The sequence below is a fragment of the Monodon monoceros genome, unplaced genomic scaffold (genome assembly GCF_005190385.1).
Source record: "Monodon monoceros isolate NGI ecotype Baffin Bay Population unplaced genomic scaffold, NGI_Narwhal_1 Super_Scaffold_1, whole genome shotgun sequence".
Taxonomy (NCBI): Eukaryota; Metazoa; Chordata; class Mammalia; order Artiodactyla; family Monodontidae; genus Monodon; species Monodon monoceros.
This window is the reverse complement of record NW_021703765.1, coordinates 38,138,882-38,159,273: the sequence shown is the minus strand read 5'-3', so window position 1 is coordinate 38,159,273 and position 20,392 is coordinate 38,138,882. Positions and strand designations below refer to the sequence as shown.

General features: G+C 39.4%; 1 protein-coding gene across 1 annotated transcript in view; it reads left to right on the top strand.

Annotated features, from left to right (window-relative positions):
• ZNF397 (zinc finger protein 397) overlaps positions 1–19,483 on the top strand; it is a 52,294-nt gene extending 32,811 nt beyond the window's left edge. The window contains exon 6 of the mRNA XM_029222429.1: positions 16,883–19,483. Coding sequence (XP_029078262.1) covers positions 16,883–18,498 — 1,616 coding nt within the window. The 3' untranslated portion in view covers positions 18,499–19,483. The remainder of the gene's footprint in view (positions 1–16,882) is intronic.
• The last annotated feature ends 909 nt before the right edge of the window (positions 19,484–20,392 follow it).

Here is a 20,392-nt window from a genome sequence, read left to right as displayed (position 1 = left end):
AGCATCTTGGTTGGCCGGAACCTAGGCTAAGGGATGGGTTGGGGTCAAGTTTGGAGAGTTTCGAATGCCAGGCTAAGGAATTAGGAACGCATTTAGGAACGGTGCAGACCCTTTATATGTGAGATGGCCAGAACTGTACTTCAGGGCAGTATCTGACAGTACTTTGTAGAGAGGATTAAAGGGCAAAAAAGAGGAGAGAAAGAGGACAGGCAGTTAAAAATGTGAACTTAGCAAGATTTGCTAGTATCTGAAAATATGATTGAAGATGGGGAAGGGAATGACATTACCAAGGGAGATATTATGGAAAATAAACAGGGAATTATGAAATACTAGTACCCGGGGGTGGGAAGAGGAAGAGTTGGTAAAGAAGAGGGGCTTCTCAGAGAAGTTGGGCCCAGCTGGTTCAAACATCAAAGCCAGGAGAGCATCTCAGGAGAGGAAACAGGTGACTAGGAGTTGTGCCAGAGAGCTGGAGATGATGAGAACTAAGGTGATGCTGGAATTAAGGCGAAGGGCAGAAGAAGGGTCAGAGAGAGATGTTACCTGAGGAATGTCCTTGCCGGGGGTTAAGAAGTGTATGGTAAGGCTCTGAGAATAGATAATAATTCCTTTTAAGAAATGTGATAATGCAGGAAGGAAAAAGAGAGGACACTGGTTGGTCTAGGCAACAAGATTGAAAGGTGTTTCTTTGTTTTCTGAGGAGGGTAGAGACCTAATTATATTTGTAGAAAAAAGGTAAAGTGTGAGTGGGGTGAAAAATTGAAGATAAAAGAAAAGAGGAATAGCTGACAGGGCGAGAATAACACTGGATAGGTCTCAGAAAATAAGATGAAGCATTATAATAAAAAATGGTGCATTTGGTCTATGTTGTCATGCTTTGAGTGCAGACCAGCCAAGTAGTATCAGTTAGTAATGCTGATTTTACCAGTAAATATGTGCATGTACCGTTTGTTGAATTGTCACAAACTGAACACACTCATGTTACTAGCACTCAGATAAAAAAACAGAATATTATCAGTCCTCAGAAAACCCCCTTGTGCTCTCCTCAAGCCGCTACCCTCCTCTAGCCCTGAAAGATAGACTACACTGAACCTTGAGCACGATAGGTTGGCCTTGCCTATTTTTGTATTTTGTATAAATGGAACTCAGTATGCACTCTTTTAAGTCAGACTTCAACATTGTTTTTGAAATTTGTTCATATTGTTTTGTAGATGTACACTGTACATTTTCACTTCTAATAATATTATATTGTGTGATTATGCCAACACTCAGACATTTTATTATTGGTGAACATTATTCAGAGTGAAGTATTTAAGTCTCTAAGTACATTAATTTATTTTTGAATATTAAACCAACCTGTATTACTAAGATAAATTCTACTTGATTATGGTGTATAATTTTTTAATATATTAAGGAATTTAATTTACTATTGTTTGATTGAGATATTTGTGTCCATATTGTTAGAGGTATTGGTCTGTAGTTTTCTTTTCCTGTGATATCTTTGCTGGCTTTGGTATCAGAGTAATTACTGGCCCCACTTATTTTCTGGGAGAGATTGTGAAGGATTGGTATTATTCTTAAACTGTTTGATAGAATTCACTAGTGAAGTCATCTGAGCCTGTGCTTTTGTGCTTTACTTTGTTAGAAAAAATTTTATCACTAACTCAATTTCTTTACTTTTCATATATTTATTCACAGTTTCTATTTCTTTTCCAGTCAGTTTTAGTAATTTGTATATTTCTAGTAATTTGCCCATTTCACTTATGTTGTGTAATGTGTTGGCATAACAATAATCCCTTTAAATCTCTATAGGGTTGGTAGTGATGTCCCCTCTTTTCGGATTTTGTTAATCTCTCTTTTTTCTTCGGTCAGTCTAGTAAAGGCTTGTCAATTTTTGTTGGTATTTTCAAAGAACCAAATTTTGGTTTGTTTTTTTAAAATTGTTTTTCTGCTTTTTATTTCATTAATTACTACTCAAATCATTATTACTTCCTTCCTCCTGCTTGTTTTGGTTGTTGTTAAGTTTGCTCTTCATTTTTAAGTTTCTTAAGGTGGAAACTTAGGTTACTGATACGAGATTTTCTTTTCTAATATAGGCATTTCAAAGCTAAAAAATTTCCTCTAAGCACTGCTGTAGCTGCACCCTATAAAATTTTATATGTTGCATTTCATCTTCATTCAGCATAAAACATTTTCTAATTTCCCTTGTGATTTCTTCTTTGAACCACAGGTTATTTAGATATGGGTTGTTTAATTTCTAAATATTTTAGAGTTCCCAAATTACTCTGTGGCTTGATATGCCCTCTGGGTCAGTGAAAACACTATCAACCCCAGTCTCTGGGCCACATAGGTCCCATTGACCCCTGAGCCACTCTCAGCTGAGGCGGCCTTGGTGTCTCAGCCCTCAGTAGTGGACCCACCCTCTGGGTACTCCATTTCCTGGATGTAGAATCCCAAAAGTCTGACAGCTTTCCTTTATTTTGTCCTGTTTCTGTCAGGAATTTCCCTGGTTGTCCAGTGCTTAAGACCCTGCGCTTCCACTGCAGGGGGCGTGGGTTCAATCTCTGGTCAGGGAGCTAGAATCCTGCATGCCCTGCAGCACAGCCAAAAAAAAAAAAAATTCGGTCCAAGATGGCGGTGTTGTTTCTGGTGCTATAACATTCTCAAGAGCCACGTTGGTCTTCCATGGATATCAGGGGATCCACACAATTGGATACAAGGGTCCTCCACAGATCCTTCCTATGGATAACCCCATTTCTATTCCTGGTTTCTGTTGAGATGGTTGATTGGATCCATGAATCACACATCCAACCTCTTCACCAAAAGGTTGTCCAGCTACACTTATGGCCTTGTCTCCAGAGCACGCTATCTGTGTAGGCTGAGGATTTTCCTAATCATCAAGTACTGATTCCTTTTTGCTTAACAGTGCCTTCCTCAATTTATCTCGTCCTCTCACATTTTACTATAATCAGCAAGGAAAAAACATCAAGCCACACTTTACACATTTTGCTTGGAAATATCCTCCGTTAATTACCCAAGGTCGTCACAAGTTCTGTTTTCTGTCCAACAGCAGAATATGATTCAGCCAAGTTTCTGCTGCTTTCTAACATCTATCACCTTTCTCCAGTTTCCAGTAATGTTTTCTTCATTTCTGCCTAAGACCTCTTTTTTGGCCATGCCGCGTGGCTTGTGGGATCTTAGTTCCCAGACCAGGGGTTGAACCTGGGCCCCGGCTGTGAAAGTGCTGAGTTCTAGCTACTAGATTGCCAGGGAATTTCCCCCACCAGAAGTTTTTTTTTTTTTAATTTTTATTGGAGTATAGTTGCTTCACAATGTTTTAATAGCTTCTACTGCACAGCAAAATGAATCAGCCATACATACACATATATCCCCTCCCTTTTGGATTTCCCTCCCATTTAGGTCACCACAGTGCATTAAGTAGAGTTCCCTGTGCTATACAGTATGTTCTCATTAGTTCTCTATTTTATACATAGTATCAGTAGTGTATATGTGTCAGTCCCAATCTCCCAGTTCCTCCCATCCCCCCTTCCCCCTTGGTATCCATACATTTGTTCTCTACATCTGTGTCTCTAGTTCTGCTTTGCAAATAAGGTCATCTATACCATTTTTCTAGATTCCACATATATGCAGTAATATACGATATTTGTTTTTCTCTTTCTGACTTCACTCTGTATAGAAGTATTTTTTAATGCTCATTATTTCTAGCAAAATTCTGTTCATGACAATATATGTATTCTCTAAGATGACAGAGGATTCCTCTACTGTCCTTTTCACTTCCTTCTGAGACCCTGCCAAAGTCACCTTTAATGTCCATATTTCTACCAACAATCTCTTCAAGGCAACCCAGACTTTTTGTATCACGAGCCTCAAAACTCTTCCAGCTTCTAGCCATTACCCAATTCTAAAGCCACATCTACATTTTTAGGTATTTGTTAAAGCAGCACCACATTTCTGGTACCACAGACAGAGTGGTTTAATACAAAAAAAATTGATTCTATCACAGTCTGGAGGTTAGAAATCCAAAATCAAAGGTGCTGGCAAGGGCCATGCTCCCCTGAAGTCTCTGGGGAAGGACTGGTTCCATGCCTGTCTCCTAACTTCAGGTGGTTGCTGCCATCCTTGGCATTCTTTCCCTTATGGATGCATCACTTCAGTCTCTGCCTCCACATTCACATAGCATCCTCCTCTCTCTGTGAGTCCCCTCTGTGTCTGAATTCATCTCTTCTATATGCATACCAGTCATTGGATTAGGGCCCACCTTAAACCAGTATGACCTCATCTTTACTTGATTACATCTGCAAAGACCCTATTTTCAAATAAAGTCACATTCTCAGGTAACAGAGGTTAGGAGTTGAACATATCTTTTAAGGGGGCGGGACACAACTCAACACAACAGTGTGGTAAGTACAAACTAAGAGTTGTTTAAACCACTGTGACTTGGTTTTGAAGTTGAAGACTTCAAATTGTTGCCAATGACCTCATTTGATTGAAGACAAAAGATATGATTTGATCTGAATTCAACACTAAAGGTCTTGGAGAATTCTAGTGTTTCTGATACAAGCCTACCCATCTCTGCAAAGTGAACCCAGGGAACTCTGATTATATTGGCCATTATTTCCCCTTCTGAATCTGAGTTTTCAGCACTTGTTCGTTTTTGAAAAGTCAAAGTCAATTGGACACGCACATTAACATTTCAAAGGTGTTGTATTGTTGTAATTCAGGTGTCTTATTCAAAACAAACAGCAGCAGCCTACTCATTAATACATACTTGATCAAAAGGAAAGTTAATTTTTTTTAATTTGGCTTCACAATTTGGATTTATATCCCTTTTTTTACCTAAACCTAGAGATCGAGTTTTAAGTTGAAGTTCATTCTTTGTGAAGATTGCTTATATAGTCTAAGTATCGAAGGAAATTAATTTCCAATGCAATGTAATACATGGTAAGCAAAAGTTCTCATGTAGGTCTTCATGTTCAACTTTCTGAGGAAGAGGTCCATAGTTTTCATCATATTCTCAAAGGAATTATATTAGCTCAAAGATTAAGAACCACTACTCTACAAACCATGCCTAAATCAGATATATGTTAGTTTGGCCTAGTTTCTCCCAAGAAGAAATGGAATAGGAAATAGAAATCAGGTAGAATATTGGGGTGGGGGGGGTAACATATCAGTTTCATTCTTCAGGCTCTGATATCATTTTCATGCCTGTATTACCACCCCTGATCTCTCTGGAAACCTCTGAATGTCTTTTACCTTACTGAGATGAACCTCTTCAGTGTCAGCTGGAGTGGACCACAGTTGGGTCTAGGTTTGTTTTGGCCAATCCATCGAACTGTTGAACTCCAAGCTGGCTTCTCAGACTCACTCACAGAATGTAACATCTCTGGTAAGACTCCACAAAGCAACAAGTCTAGCATAATCTGAAAGAACAGTTTGGTTTTCTTGGTTAAACACCCAGAAAATGTATGTTCACTTCATCACTTCTGGGTAAAAGATTAACAAAACCCTTACATTTGTACATGAGAATTAACCTTTGGTTGACTTTCCCATTCTCTTTTACTGGAAACCTATTACAAGTATGTCAGCTGTGGCATTCTCATACACTGTTGGTGGGAATGCACAATGATTCAGCCACTCTGAAAAGCAGTGTAGCAGTTTCTTAAAATGTTAAACATACACTTAACCAGGAAAGAGAAAAAAGCATATGTCCATATAAAGACTTGTACACGAATGTTCATAGCACCTTTATTCGTAATAGTGAAAAAACTATAAATAACCCAAATGCCCATCAGCTGGTGAATGGATAAACAAATTGTGGTGTGTACATCCAATGGAATATTATTCAGCAACAAAAAGGAGGAGTGGACTATTGATACACACAGCAAGATAGATAAATCACAAAATAATAATGCTTAGAAAGAAGTCTGAGTGCAAAACAGAGTGCATTCTGTTTGATTCCATTTAAATAACTCTCTAGAAAATGCTAATTAATCTATAGTAACAGAAAGCAGAACAGTGGTTGGGGGCTGTGGTAGGAAAGGGAGGGATTATCAAGGGAAGGAGGAAACTTTTAGGGATGTGGTCACAATTTTCATTGTGGTGATGGTTTCACAGTTGTATGCATATGACAACATTTACCAAATTGTATACTTTAGATATTTGCTGATTATTGTATGCCTGTTATACATCAGTAAAGCTATTTTTTAAAAAGCATCTGTACTCCCTACTTGGGAGGGCTGGACACAAACGAGCTCCTTACATTTTATCAGGGTCTCATTCACACATCCCTAAGATTTCATAAATCAGAACAGGGTCTTAGGCTGGAACAGAAAACCCTCTTCCTCTACCTCAATCATTACTTCAGCCAGTCACCATTTTCTCAAACCTATACCTTTTCCTCCGACATCTTAACCCAAGTCACATGTCTCAATACTTCTATTATTTATTTCTATATCTCCCCCCTATGCCCCCCGCCCTTATTTCCCAAGATATTTCCAAGGAAACAGCAATATCCTTTCCTACCCTGATGCCCTCCCCCACCCCCTTTCAGGTCCTTCTCACCCTGATCCTTTAGCCACAATGAGGATTGTATTGGCAAGCAAACATTTTAGGAGACCCCATGGCCTTTCTTGATAGCAAAGTAGGTGAAAATCCAGCTTCGCAGCAATTTAGGGATTAATTCCTGAGCATTATTTATTTTTAAGGCAGTGGTTCTCAAAGTGTGGTCCCAGGACCAGCAGCATCAGGATCACCTGAGAACCTGGGCTCCCATGACAGACTTACTGATTCTAAACCGGCGTGGGGCCCAGAAATCAGTATTTTATTAGAGGCATGCCACTGTGCTGGGGGGAAAACCAGAGAGGACAGGAAGAAAGTTAGAATGGAAGCACACCAGCGAATCTGATTGACAGGTTTGGGGTTGGGTGGGTGGGGGAAGGGATTAAAAAGAAGAGAGAGAGATAATTAAGGAAGAACTCATTTTGTAGTCAGAAAACCTACCCTGCCCCAGGGAGCTTTCTAGAAAGATGTTTTCTGACATTCACGTCAAGAATTGGCAGATAGGGGGACGTCCCTGGTGGCGCGGTGGTTAAGAATCCGCCTGCCAATGCAGGGAACACAGGTTCGATCCGTGGTCTGGGAAGATCCCACCTGCCGCGGAGCAACTAAGCCCGTGCACCAGAACTACTGAGCCTGTGCTCTAGAGCCCGCGAGCCACAACTACTGAAGCCTTCATGCCTAGAGCCCGTGCTCCGCAACAAGAGAAGCCACCGCGATGAGAAGCCTGCGCACCGCAAGGAAGAGTAGCCCCCGCTCGCCCGCGACAAAGCCCGCTCACAGTAACGAAGACCCAACGCAGCCAAAATAATTCATTTTTAAAAATCCGAAGTGATTAAGTTATGTGTGTGCATGTATATATACACACACACACACATGTATTTAAAGAAAAAAAAAAAAAAGGAATTGGCAGATAGTGCCAGCCAGGCCCCTCGCTACGGCTCCGCTGGGGCCAGATCCGCAGCTGTTCAGGGTTAAATCTCGGCAACTCCCCGCCCCCACCTCACCTCGCCGCCCCCCGCCCCGCGCGTGCGCACGTGCGAAGCTACGCGCCATAGAGCTGAGCAATCCTCCCAGATTCCTAGAGCGGTCGGCGGTGATGGCCGGTTTACGGGGTGTGAGACTTGACGGTGACTTGGAGAATACATCGAGGTATGGGTGATGTCGGCTCACGGAAGGCGGAGGAACTCGGGTGATCTGCCCTCCCCAGCGGCCTTGCAGCGCCACCGGGGAACCGTATGCTGTTTCTTGAGTCCGTGGGGGGTCGAGGCTGCCGACGTGGCCCCCAGGCGCGGCTCCTGGGCACTGCGAGCTGGTCGGTTCTCGGCCTGGTGTGCTTTTGGTACGCGGTCAGCCCTTGACTAGCGTTGGGTTCAGCTGAATGAACACCAGAAACTTTGGGGGCGGGTGGAATCCAGAGCTTGGATGCATTCACACGAATCAGCGGACGAATGAGTGAGTGTGATAAGAACGGAAGGAGGGAGAGACAGATCATGATGATGGATCAGTAGTGTCATTTCGGTGTAGAAGGGGCAGCGAATAACATAGAGCTAATCGCTAGGGCAAAATTCTGAAATTCCCTCCCCTGCCTTATCTTTACAGTTATATCCTGATTTTGGTAGCATTAACCCCCTGATTATCTTTGAAGATCTCTAGGTTTGGAATGGAGAATGTATGTCCAAGAGGGGTGATGCCTGACTCCTGAATGATAGGGAAAGAAGCGTAGTAAATTTGAAAGAAAAGCGCTTGAAAGTTAAATGAGATTTTGTTTTCTCTTTAACTTCTTTTATATCTAGAGGATGCTCCTGGTGGTCTAGTCTCAGAACTTATATCTCCAGTCTCCGCAATGATTCCCTTCCAAGTCCAGTGGTGCCCAGTTGCCTCCAGGTCTCAGACTCCTACGTGGACAAGAAAAGCTTAGTGAGGAAATGGTAAATCTCCAGTTGCTCCCTGAGGTGTCAAGTGTCCAGTGGCAGTCTATGGAGATCCAATTCAATTATGAAGCTCAAGAACACTACCTTCTGTCTGGTGAGAAGCAGTGTGTATCTTTCTTAGTGGTTTGGGTGGTTTGGGGGGTGGGCGCCGTGTTACCTTGCTATGTTAGTGTCTTCAAGTGCTATTGGTATGCCTCATTGCCTACCCCCCACTGTATTAGGCAGTACCATTTCTTTTGTGCTCCAAGCCCATGGCTTTATTGTACATTCTGTCAATCAAATTCTCTTGGTTTTCCTTCCTCTCCTTAAGTACCCAGTGTCATCCATTTTTCCCATTATAATCACCTTATTACCAATCTGTCAGTGTTTGGTATTTGCCCTTTAAAATCTTTTCAAGTCATCTTTCTCATGTACTGTTGGGGCATAGTTAAAAGTTTTGGAGTCTGACACCTGGATTCAAATACTAGCTTTGTCATTTACTAGCTTCAGTAAGTTACTTACATTTTTTAAAAATAATCCTGTTTCCTCACTTTATAAGTGTATAATAACTCATACCTTGGAAGTTATTTTGAGGGTTGTGTCTATCTATTACTCCATAATAAAGGACCCCAAAACTTAGTGACCTAAAACACTAAGACATTTTTCAACCATGTTATTTTCTTATGGTTCTGTAGGTCATTGGCTTGGGCTGGGTTCAGCTGGGCAGTTTTCTTCTGGAATCACTGCTCAACTAGGGCCAGGGTCTATGTTGGTATCAATCATAACATGTCCAGCTGTTGGTGCTGGCTATAGCTTGGGTCACGTATCTCCGGCAGGCTAGCCTAGACTTCTTCACAGGGCAGCTAGTCTTTAAAAAGAGAGAGGGATGCTAAGCACTTTTCTAACCTGTGTTTGCGTTACATTTGTTATTATCTCATTGACCAAAGCAAGTCACATAACCAATTCCAGAGTCATTGTGGGAGAAAACCACACAAGGATATAGATATTAGGAGATAGGATCATTGGGGTCCATTACTATTATAACAGATACCACAAACACTAGATAAGATTCCATATATACGGCTCTGAGCAGATACCTGGCTGGTAGTAAATTCTTTACAAATGGTAGTCACTGTTATTTTTAGTAAGGTAATCTTGGTGCTGACTTTGTTCAGATGTTCTGCAGGCTCTCATTTCCACATCATATTTTGCTGCTTTTTGATTTTGGTCTTTCCATTACTGCTGTTTTGCCTATGAAATTAACCTGTTGTCCTTTTCTTTTATTCTAAATCTTTTGCCTGTCTTTAGTTTTGGAGTATCTTTTTTTTTGTTTCTCGTACGCGGGCCTCTCACTGTTGTGACCTCTCCCGTTGCGGAGCACAGGCTCCGGACGTGCAGGCTCAGCGGCCATGGCTCACGGGCCCAGCCGCTCCGCAGCATGTGGGATCCTCCCGGACCAGGGTACGAACCCGCGTCCCCCGCATCGTCAAGTGGACTCTCAACCACTGCACCACCAGGGAAGCCCTGGAGTATCTTTTATTTTATTTTATTTAGTTTCTCTCTCCTGTATTTAGAATTTGTTTTTCCTTAAGAGTCTATTCTAAGGCATCTAGCTGTCTTCTTTCCTGAGAATCACTGCCTCCTCCTTGTTGTTTTACTTAAATTGACATACATACTATATGTGTTTGTGTCTCTTAGAATGTGTATAAAATAACTTTTTTTATGATAAAGAAATATAATTATACTAAAGTGCATTTATAAAATATAGAAAGGCACAAAATAGAAATTTTAGTAACCTACAACTCCACCATTTAGAGGTAGTCACTGGATACATGAATACATTAATGTATCCTTCAAATCATTTAATTAACTGTTCACCAAATATTTATTGTTGATAAATGCTTATTAGTTCATAAGATCATAGCTTATTAATGATTATTAACCATTAATAATAATATTATTAGTTACTGAGGGTTTACTTTGTATCAGCCACTGTTCTAAGTTCTGGGGATGTAGCAGTGAACTAATCAGAGAAGCCTTTGCCCTCAAGGACTTTACATTCTAGTAGGGGAAACAGGAAATATATAAGTATACAGTGTAGTATCAGATAGTGATAATGGTTATAGAAGATGTATCAGTCAGGATTCTGGCAGGAAACAGATGGCTCGTTCAAATTGGGTAATTCAAAGTTTCATAAAGAGGACGGGAAGGATTACAGAAATCAACAAGGGATGGAGGACAGCATACACAAAGCCTAAGCTGATAGTCATAACTATCCTCTTCCATCACCCACTCCATATTGCCCTTACCTTCTGCCAGAATCTCAGTGGCACAGAGTTCTTTATCTAGTCAAATAAAATAAACCTTTTCTGGATGACCTGAGTCCTTGGTGATCCTGTCTCTTTCAGGCTACTTCCGTGAACCATTGACTGGGCCTATTAGACATGAGAGAACTACGAGGCACCCCCACTGAGTCCTCTGAGTTCCAGTAGCAGCAATCATTTCCCCACTGGTGATTGGTATCAGTCATTCTGGCCGGTAGAGGGACCCCATCTCTGCGGGCTGGTTTGGCAGTTTGAGGAGCCCAAAATGCTGAAGCAGGAAGCAGTCTCAACTTCAAATTTAACAAAATTATGACTTTGTCCCATGGTAGAAGTATTTTTCCTTTGAGAATCAGAACCCTGAACCCACCGAGCCCAAGATCATAGGGATAGGAAGCAAAAATAATATAAGTGGATTATGAGGTATATAGTAAGAAGAGACATTATTACTTTCTCTACCACCCTTCGTTCCTATACCCATGTATTATGGCCATGGGGGAGACAACACTGTTTATCACCCTTTAGTTTAATGCGTATATTGCATCCTGTCTGACAGCACCCCAAACTTATCAAGGTGTTGTTGTCTAGCTTGTACTGTAACTGAGCCTACATTTAATCATTCCACCATTATCACAATCCACTTACTTCTGGATGATGGGACATGTGGTAAGACCCATGAATTATATGTGTATTAGATCATTGCTTAACTTCCTTCCCTGTAAAATGACTCCTTTGGAGGTAATATTATAGAGAGTACCATGATAATATATACGGCATTCTCTTAATTCAATGCAAATTTGTATCTAGACTATTTAGTCCTTTGAAGTTGCTGCCCTTTCCATAATAAAAGGGGTCAGATGTAATAAATCTGTCCCCAAGTGGCTAGCTGGTTCCTCTCTAGGGAATGGTACCTCATTAGGGCCTTAGCAGTTGGCTACTTGGGCACATAGCAATGATTATAGGCATATCAACCTTGATAAGTGGAGGTCCATATTGTTGAGCCCATATATAGCCTCCATCCCTGCTGCCATGACCTCTTTGTACATGAGTCCATTGGGCAAACATTGGTAAAAAGGCTGATTGACATTCATAATATGGATCACCAAGTCCATCCTTCTGATTGAGAGGCTTCTCCACAGTGGATGCCCTTTGGTGAGGATTCACATGGGCCACAAACATATTCATTCTTTGGTTTATCCTCATATTTTTCCTCCAGAATTCTTATTTCTTGTCTTCCAATCTTGTTCTTTCCAGGTACCTAACTAATCAAATAACCCATTAGTCACTATCCATGGATCAGTATATACATGTATCTTAGGCTATATTGCCTTCCATGGAAAGTAGACAACCAGGTGTATACCTGAAATTCTGCGCACTGGAAGGATTTGTCTTTACCAGCATGTTTAAGGCCACCCCTGAGTAGGGGTGTAAGTGAAAGGTACTCACTTTCAGGTGGTGCCCACACACTGGGCAGGCCCATCTACAAACCAGTTCTGTACATTTTACTCCTCTGTTAACTGGTAATAGGGAATTCCCATAGGGCCATGAATATAGGTTGAGGGGGAGAGGTAGTGGAGCAGTAGGAACAAGTACCATGGGAATCTGAGTCACTAGCACATGGAATAGCACTTGTCTTCCAGATATGCTTTTATAATGGAATACTGGTTTGTATGTTCAATTTTATGAATTGATGGGTCAAATAACAACTAATAGTGGTCAGTTTGCAATAGTTATTTGGTGCCCTGTGGTCAAGCATTAAGTTTCTGTTAGTGCCCAAAAGCAAGCCAGGATCTGCTTTTCACTTAGAAAATTGTTGGCAGAAGACAGTATGGCCTTACTCCAGTGTGGTTCTCCTATAGAGGCTTGCAAGAGGCTTCATACAGCAACCATGACTGCTGCAGACACTTCCAATACCATTGGTTATCCTGGTTAATAAGGGTCATGTGACAGGACAGCTTGCATTGCAACATGGTCCTACTGCAGAACGTTTTTTTACTCTAAGCCTCACTCAAAAGTAGCAACTGTGCAAGTTACTCAAATTGGTCATTTCAGCACATTTACTATGGTATCTGTTGCCTCAAAAATGCAGGGCCCACCAACATTGTGCCTTTCTGAGGTGGTAACAGTTGGTTAGAGAGATAACCAAAGTGAAAGAATAAGCCATGTAACCATCTGAGAGAAGAGTCTTCCAGGTGGAGGGAATAGCAAAAGACAGAGGCCCATAGATATAGCAGGAACAGAGTAATAAGCCTGGGGTAGACATGTGATAGGGGTGGTTTAGAATGAAATGAGGGCAGAGAGAAAGAAAGGGACCAGATCATATGGAACCTTCTAAGTCACGGTAAGGACTTAGAATTTATTCCCAGTGAAATGGGAAACCATTGGAACTCTTTACACAGGATAACATGTAAAGATCACTCTGACTGTTGTGTGGAGAGCAGGAGAAAGGTAAGTTAGCAGGAAGAAAGCAAATGATTTAAGAGAGTAGTCAACTATGTCAAACAAATCAAGAATAAGATTGAAAATTGACCACTGGATTTGTCAAGATAAAGCATATTAGGGACTTTAATAAGTGCAGTTTTGATGGAGTTACGGAGATAAAAGCCTGATTGTATTGGGTTAAAAAGAGAATAGACTTGATGTTGGTTAGAATATAGAGCAATGTGAACTATATACACCTGATGGAAGTGTGAATTGGCTTAACCACTTTGGAAAAGTCTAGTTGAAGACCTAACAGTTCTGATCCTAAATTTATATAACCTAGAGAAACATTTGGATATGTGTATCAAGACAGACGTACCAGCATATTCATATCAGCATTGTTTGAAATAGCAAAATGTTCTTATCCATTGAAGAAGAATGGATAAACCACTTGTGGTGTATGTCACACTATAATAGTGAACATGAATGGACTACAGCTACACACATGACTGTGGATGAATCTTCCAAACATAATGTTGAGTAAAAAACAAGTCACAGAATACATGTGGTATGATTCCATAAATGTATAAGGTTCAAAAACATGCTGTATTTGCCTGCTAGGGCTATAACAAAAACCACAGACTAGGTGGCTTAAACAACACATTTGTTTTCTCAGTTCTGTGCATTAATTTTAGTCATCTATGCTTTGCTTTCTTCTAGAAGTATTATAGTTTTAGCTTTTATGTTTAGGTTTATATTACATTTCTAGTTAATTTTTGTGTATAGCATAAGGAAAGAGTCAGAGTTAATTTTTGTTATTATGATATCCAGTTGTAACACTTTTTTTGAAAAGAGACTACCCTTTCACCCTTGAATTATATGGGCAACTTTGTTGAAGGTCAGTTGGACATATATGTTTGGATTTATAGACTCTGTTCTGTTCCATTAATGGATATGTCTATCCTATGCCAGTACCTCGCTGCCTTGATTACTGTAGCTTCGTAATAAAGCTTGAAATCAGGGAGTATAAGCTCTCTAATTTTGTTCTTCTTTTTCAAAATTGTTTAGACCCTTCTCTGCCTTTCTACACAAAGTTTAGAATCGGTTTGTCAGTTTCTATGAAAAGGCCTGCTGAGATTTTGATTGGGGTTGCATTGAATCCATAGATCAATTTGGGGAGAATTTCATCACTTTAACAATATTAAATCTTCCTATACGTAAATGATGGCATATATTTCTATTTATTAGATCTTTAATTTCAGCAACATTTTATAGTTTTCATTATGTAGATACTGCACATATTTCATTGAATTTGTTTCTAATTATTTCATTTTTTTGGTGCAATTGAAAAAAATTGTTTTTAATTTTAGGTTCTAATTGTTCATTGCTAGTATACAGAAATACAATCAGGCTTTGTGTATTGCACTAATAAAACCATTTACAAGTTCTAATAACTTTTTAAAGACACTTTAGTATTTTCTGTATACGTGACTGCGTAGTCTATAAGACAGTTTGACTTCTTGTATGCCTCATTTATTTTTCATGTTATATTGCATTTACTATGAATATTGAGTAAAAGTTGTACAATATTGAATAAAAGTAGTTAAGAGAGGGCATCCTTATTTTCCTCCCTTGTTCCTAGGACAAAAGCATTTAATGTTTAACCATTAAGTATGATGTTAGCTGTTGGTCTTTCTTTGCTTTTTATTGAAGTAGTTAATTTACATGTAACATAGTTGATGTTTGGATTTAAATGTACCATCTTATTTTTTGTTATTTTCCCATATTTTGTTTCTTTTTTCTTTTTCTTTTTTCTCCCTTTGTGCCTAATTTAATTATGTTATCAAGTTTTTCATTTTTCTGTTTTTTTCTCTATTAGCTTATTGTTTATACATCCTTTTATTGTTATTTAATTGTCACCTAATAGCAGCCTTTCTCAAATGTGATTCTGTGAGAGAATTAAGCCAAAATGCTCTGAGGCATCCACTAAGTTACATATTAATGTTTCTCCTGTACATCTATTGATCTACTTGCTATCTACCATCTTTGGGAGAATTAAGAAAATAGTCAGGCAAATTATTTTCTTTTTATTTTCTTGTGGAACCCTAGTTGAAAAAGGCTGCCTTAGAAGTTACAACATACACATTTGATTTATTACAGTTTATCTTAATTTATTATTTCTAGGATAACCCAAAGATCTTGTAATATTATAGTTCTATTTACCTCCCTCCTCTTGTGCTATTTTTGCCATATATTTTAACTCTACATATATATTGTAAAATCCATGAGACATTCATTTTGCTTATATCATTCAGTGCATACACATTTAGATTTACCGCAATACTTTACTTTTTCCAGTACCCTTTGCCTTTGGCAAAGAGGATAAGCCTCCACTTGGAGGCTTGGGATTTTGGACTTTAGCCCTTGAAATTAATCTTTGTCATGTTTTCAGCTCTCTAGACCATTTGCAGTCTGAGAATGGTGTGCCTTTTATAGTAAACACCACTTAATAATGGACTGATAGTCTCAAGAATTTCAATGGAGCTCCCATGTTCTCTACCATTACAGGCCTCTGGTATTGTTGAGCAGAGGAATAATCTCCTCAAAAATCAACTCAAAAGAGATTTCTGATCCTACCTCCCTAACCTTTTTCTGGTCCACGTACCTTAGTAAGGAAGTTTGGTCACTGAATATGGCTGTTCCCAAAAGGATCATGTTTTCTAGGCCACTTCTTTCTAATAATCAGGGCAAAAGAGGTGGAGGACTATGTAGACCTCTTTTTGAAAATTCAGACTTCTTTTCTAACCATTCCTGAGCTTGATGCTTCTTTCTTTCCACTAATGACAACATGTGACCAGCCTGGTTGGTATATACTCACAGTGACAGCCTGGCTGCCACTGCCTCCTCCTCCTCTCCCTCCCTTTCACCTCCTCCCCCACTCCTTCACCCAAGTATTCATTCATACTGCCTACTTTATATATGTCAGTAAGTTGTTTATGTATTAGCTCTAATATAGTCAAACTTTCCTAATCACTGTAATTAGGTTTCAGCATTCCCAGATCTCCTGTGACAGACATATACAGAACATATCTGATAAGCCACTTCAATAAACGATTATCCATTACTTGTTGATTCTTCTTAGTTTCCCTCTCAGAAGATAATTTTCAGTATTTTCATAGGAAAATACTAATATATTTCACCTGAAACTTTCTTACAGTATGGAGAACATATTCCATTTATATTTTATTGTTCTAGATGGTGAGACTAAGGCCAAGGTTGGAGAGCTGGCTTCCGAGGAGGAAATTACAGCAAAAATTGAACCATTGACTGAAGAGTCTGGTAACCCCAGAGATGATGTTCTCCAGGATTCTGAATGCAGGGAATTCTGTGGATTTGGGGATAAATTCAATGAAAAGGATCAGAACCTCTTCAAAAGAAGACAATATAACTGTGATGAATGTGGGCAAAACTTTGCTTGTAGTACAGGCCTTATTAGGCATCAAAGAACCCATTGGGAGAAACCCTATGAATGTGATAAGTGTGGAAAGGCCTTTAATGTGAGCTCAGCCCTGGTTCTGCATCAGAGAATTCATACTGGGGAGAAACCCTATCCTTGTAATTGGTGTATTAAAAGTTTCCGTCGGAGCTCAGACCTTATTAAACATCAAAGAGTCCACACTGGTGAAAAACCTTACAAATGTGATGAATGTGGGAAAGCCTTCAGTCAGAGCTCTGATCTTATTATACATCAGAGAATACATACAGGAGAAAAACCCTATCAGTGCAGTCATTGTAGTAAAAGTTTTAGCCAGCGCTCAGACCTGGTTAAACATCAAAGAATACATACTGGAGAGAAGCCTTATACATGTAAACAGTGTAACAAACATTTTAGTCAGAGTTCTGATGTTATAAAACATCAAAGAATCCATACTGGTGAGAAACCATATAAATGTGATGTGTGTGGAAAAGCCTTCAGTCAGAGCTCAGATCTTATTCTACATCAGAGAATCCACACTGGAGAGAAACCATATCCATGTAATCAGTGTAGCAAAAGTTTCAGTCAGAACTCAGACCTTATTAAACATCGAAGGATCCACACTGGAGAGAAACCCTATAAATGTAATGAATGTGGGAAAGCTTTTAATCAGAGCTCAGTCCTTATTCTGCATCAGAGAATTCACACTGGAGAGAAACCCTATCCATGTAATCAGTGTAGCAAAACCTTCAGTAGACTTTCAGATCTTGTTAATCATCAACGAATTCACACTGGAGAGAAGCCTTACCCATGTAACCAGTGCAATAAAATGTTTAGTCGAAGATCAGACCTTATTAAACATCATAGAATTCATACAGGTGAGAAACCCTATGAATGTGATGAGTGTGGGAAAACTTTTAGTCAAAGCTCAAACCTTATTCTGCATCAGAGAATCCACACTGGAGAGAAACCCTATCCATGTAGCGATTGTACTAAAAGTTTTAGTCGTCGTTCAGACCTTGTGAAACATCAGAGAATACACACTGGAGAGAAACCGTATGCATGTAATCAGTGCAATAAAAGTTTTAGTCAAAGCTCAGACCTCACTAAACATCAGAGAGTACACTCTGGGGAAAAACCCTATCATTGTGATTGTTGTGAGAAGGCCTTCAGTCAGAGTTCTGACCTTATTCTTCATCAGAGAATTCACACTGGAGAAAAACCATATCCATGCACACAGTGCAGCAAAAGTTTCAGTCAGAACTCCGACCTTATCAAGCACCAGAGGATCCACACTGGGGAAAAACCATATAAATGTAATGAATGTGGGAAGGCTTTCAGTCAGTGCTCAGCTCTTGTCCTACATCAGAGGATCCACACTGGGGAGAAACCATATCCATGTGATCAGTGTGGCAAAAGCTTTAGTCGACGCTCTGATCTTATTAACCATCAAAGAATCCACACTAATGAAAATCCATATAAATGTGATGTGTCTGGGAAAGCCTTTAGCGCATGCACCGATCTTACTGAACACCAGGGAATCCACATTGGAGAGAAATCCCACAGGTGTGTTCAGTGCAGCAGAAATTTTAGCCAACTCTCTGATCTTATTAATCATGAGAAAGTCCATTCTGGGGAAGACGCTCTAAATGTGATGAATATGGGAAAACCTTTAGTGTATACACCAACTTTATTCAGTACCAGAGACACTCTGCCAGAAAAAAATCTTATGAATGCTATGGATGATTATGAAAAAGGTTTTAATCAATGCTCAACTCTTGTGCTACATTAAAAAAGACCACACACACTAGAGAGAAAACATATTAATTCAATTTTTATAATGAAAGTTTAACTCAGAGCTCAGACATTACTAAAGAAAAATTCTGAGGAGGAATCCTGTGAGTTGTTGGAAAAACCTTCAATGTGAAAAATTTTTTACTGAATGTCAGAAACAATGGGAAAAAATTCTATCTGCTGTAATGTAAGAAAAGCTCTAGTCTTTTATTCAAACACTGCACAAGAGGAAAGTTTTATCATTATAAGAAATGTCTAACCATATTAATGCAGAACCTTATCAGATATTGTAAAAACCAGTGTGGTGTTGTGTGCAATCAGAAGGAAATGTATTAGTGTTATAATCTCAAACCTTTTGTGAGCCCAGATCACCTATTGCATATCACAGAAGTTATTTTAGCGAATGTAGGGAAAATTTAAACCCTTCCCATATCTTAATTGGCATTCACTCTGATAATTTGCATACCACTTATCTCCTGAAAGCTGGAGAATCCTACCTTATGCAAACATTAGTTATTAAATTCCCTCTATGTGAACATGCTATGCTATTCTGGTATTAAACTTATTAACTGCATAACTCTAGTGCCCCATTTTCTGAAATATCCTTTTTTTTGTGGGGGCGGCCAAGTTTTGGTCTTCCTAGTGAGCATGAGTTTTCAAGTTCCTGTGGTGTTCACAGCAAACATGAATTTATTTTGCTCTTAATAATGTAGCCCATCCATAAACTTTAGTGGTTTGAAATTACTTCTACAACACTACCATTTAATTACAGTTTCTAAATATGTGAAACAATTTTTTAAAAAATAATTCCATATGTTAAAGTGTGAATATTTCTCTACTACTATGTTTATCCTGTCTGTCATCTATAGATTGAACAAAAATGTTAGCTAAAGTAACACCCACATGACTAATTGATATTGCATATTCTGTCTAAAAATAAAAAGACCTATTGATCTTTTTTTTAATGGCAACATTCATCAGACTTTGTTTTGTTTGTTGATTTCTGACATATATATTGATAATATGCCATGTGTACACAATGTTTTCAACTGAAAAACAAATAGTTTTTAAAAATAAGAAAAATTGTCTTTGTGGTATTAACCATTTGTTAAAATCCTGCTACTGTCATTTACTTTGACTATCCCCATAATTATCCAATTAATATTTTAATTTAACATACATTGTTAAATTATTATGTGCAAGGCATTTTTTTAGGTTTTGTAGTATACACAAAGAATATACTGTCCCCAAAAAACATGTACTGTACAGTGATAAAGGCTGATGTATACAGAAAATATATGGCTCAATATAATCATAAAGTTAGGCAAGATGCTTATAAGAGCTCACAGGAGGTAGGGTTCAATTCTGATTGGAAAGAAAAGGAAAAGCTTTGTGGAGCTCCTGAGATTTGAGTTTTGAAGGATGGGAGTAGAGGCATAAAGGCAGAGAGGGAATAATCAACAAAGGCACAGAAGCAGGAAAATATAAGAAGTGATGTAGAGTATGGTGCTTAGTCATTAATTCAATAAATATTCAGTGTCAGGCACTGTACTGAGTGCTGCTGAAGAAAAAATGATTCCTGCCCTCATGCTTAAGTGTTTAGGAAAATAATGACTGAAGCATGTACTTCAAAAGAGTAAGAATAAAGTGGAAATTAAAATGAAGGAGAAAAGACAGTTAAGAAATGTGATGCTAGGGCTTCCCTCGTGGCTCAGTGGTTAAGAATCCGCCTGCCAATGCAGGGGACACGGGTTCGAGCCCTGGTCCAGGGAGGATCCCACAGGCCGCGGAGCAACTGGGCCCGTGAGCCACAACTACTGAGCCTGCGCGTCTGGAGCCTGTGCTCCGCAACAAGAGAGGCCGCGGCAGTGAGAGGCCCGCGCACCGTGATG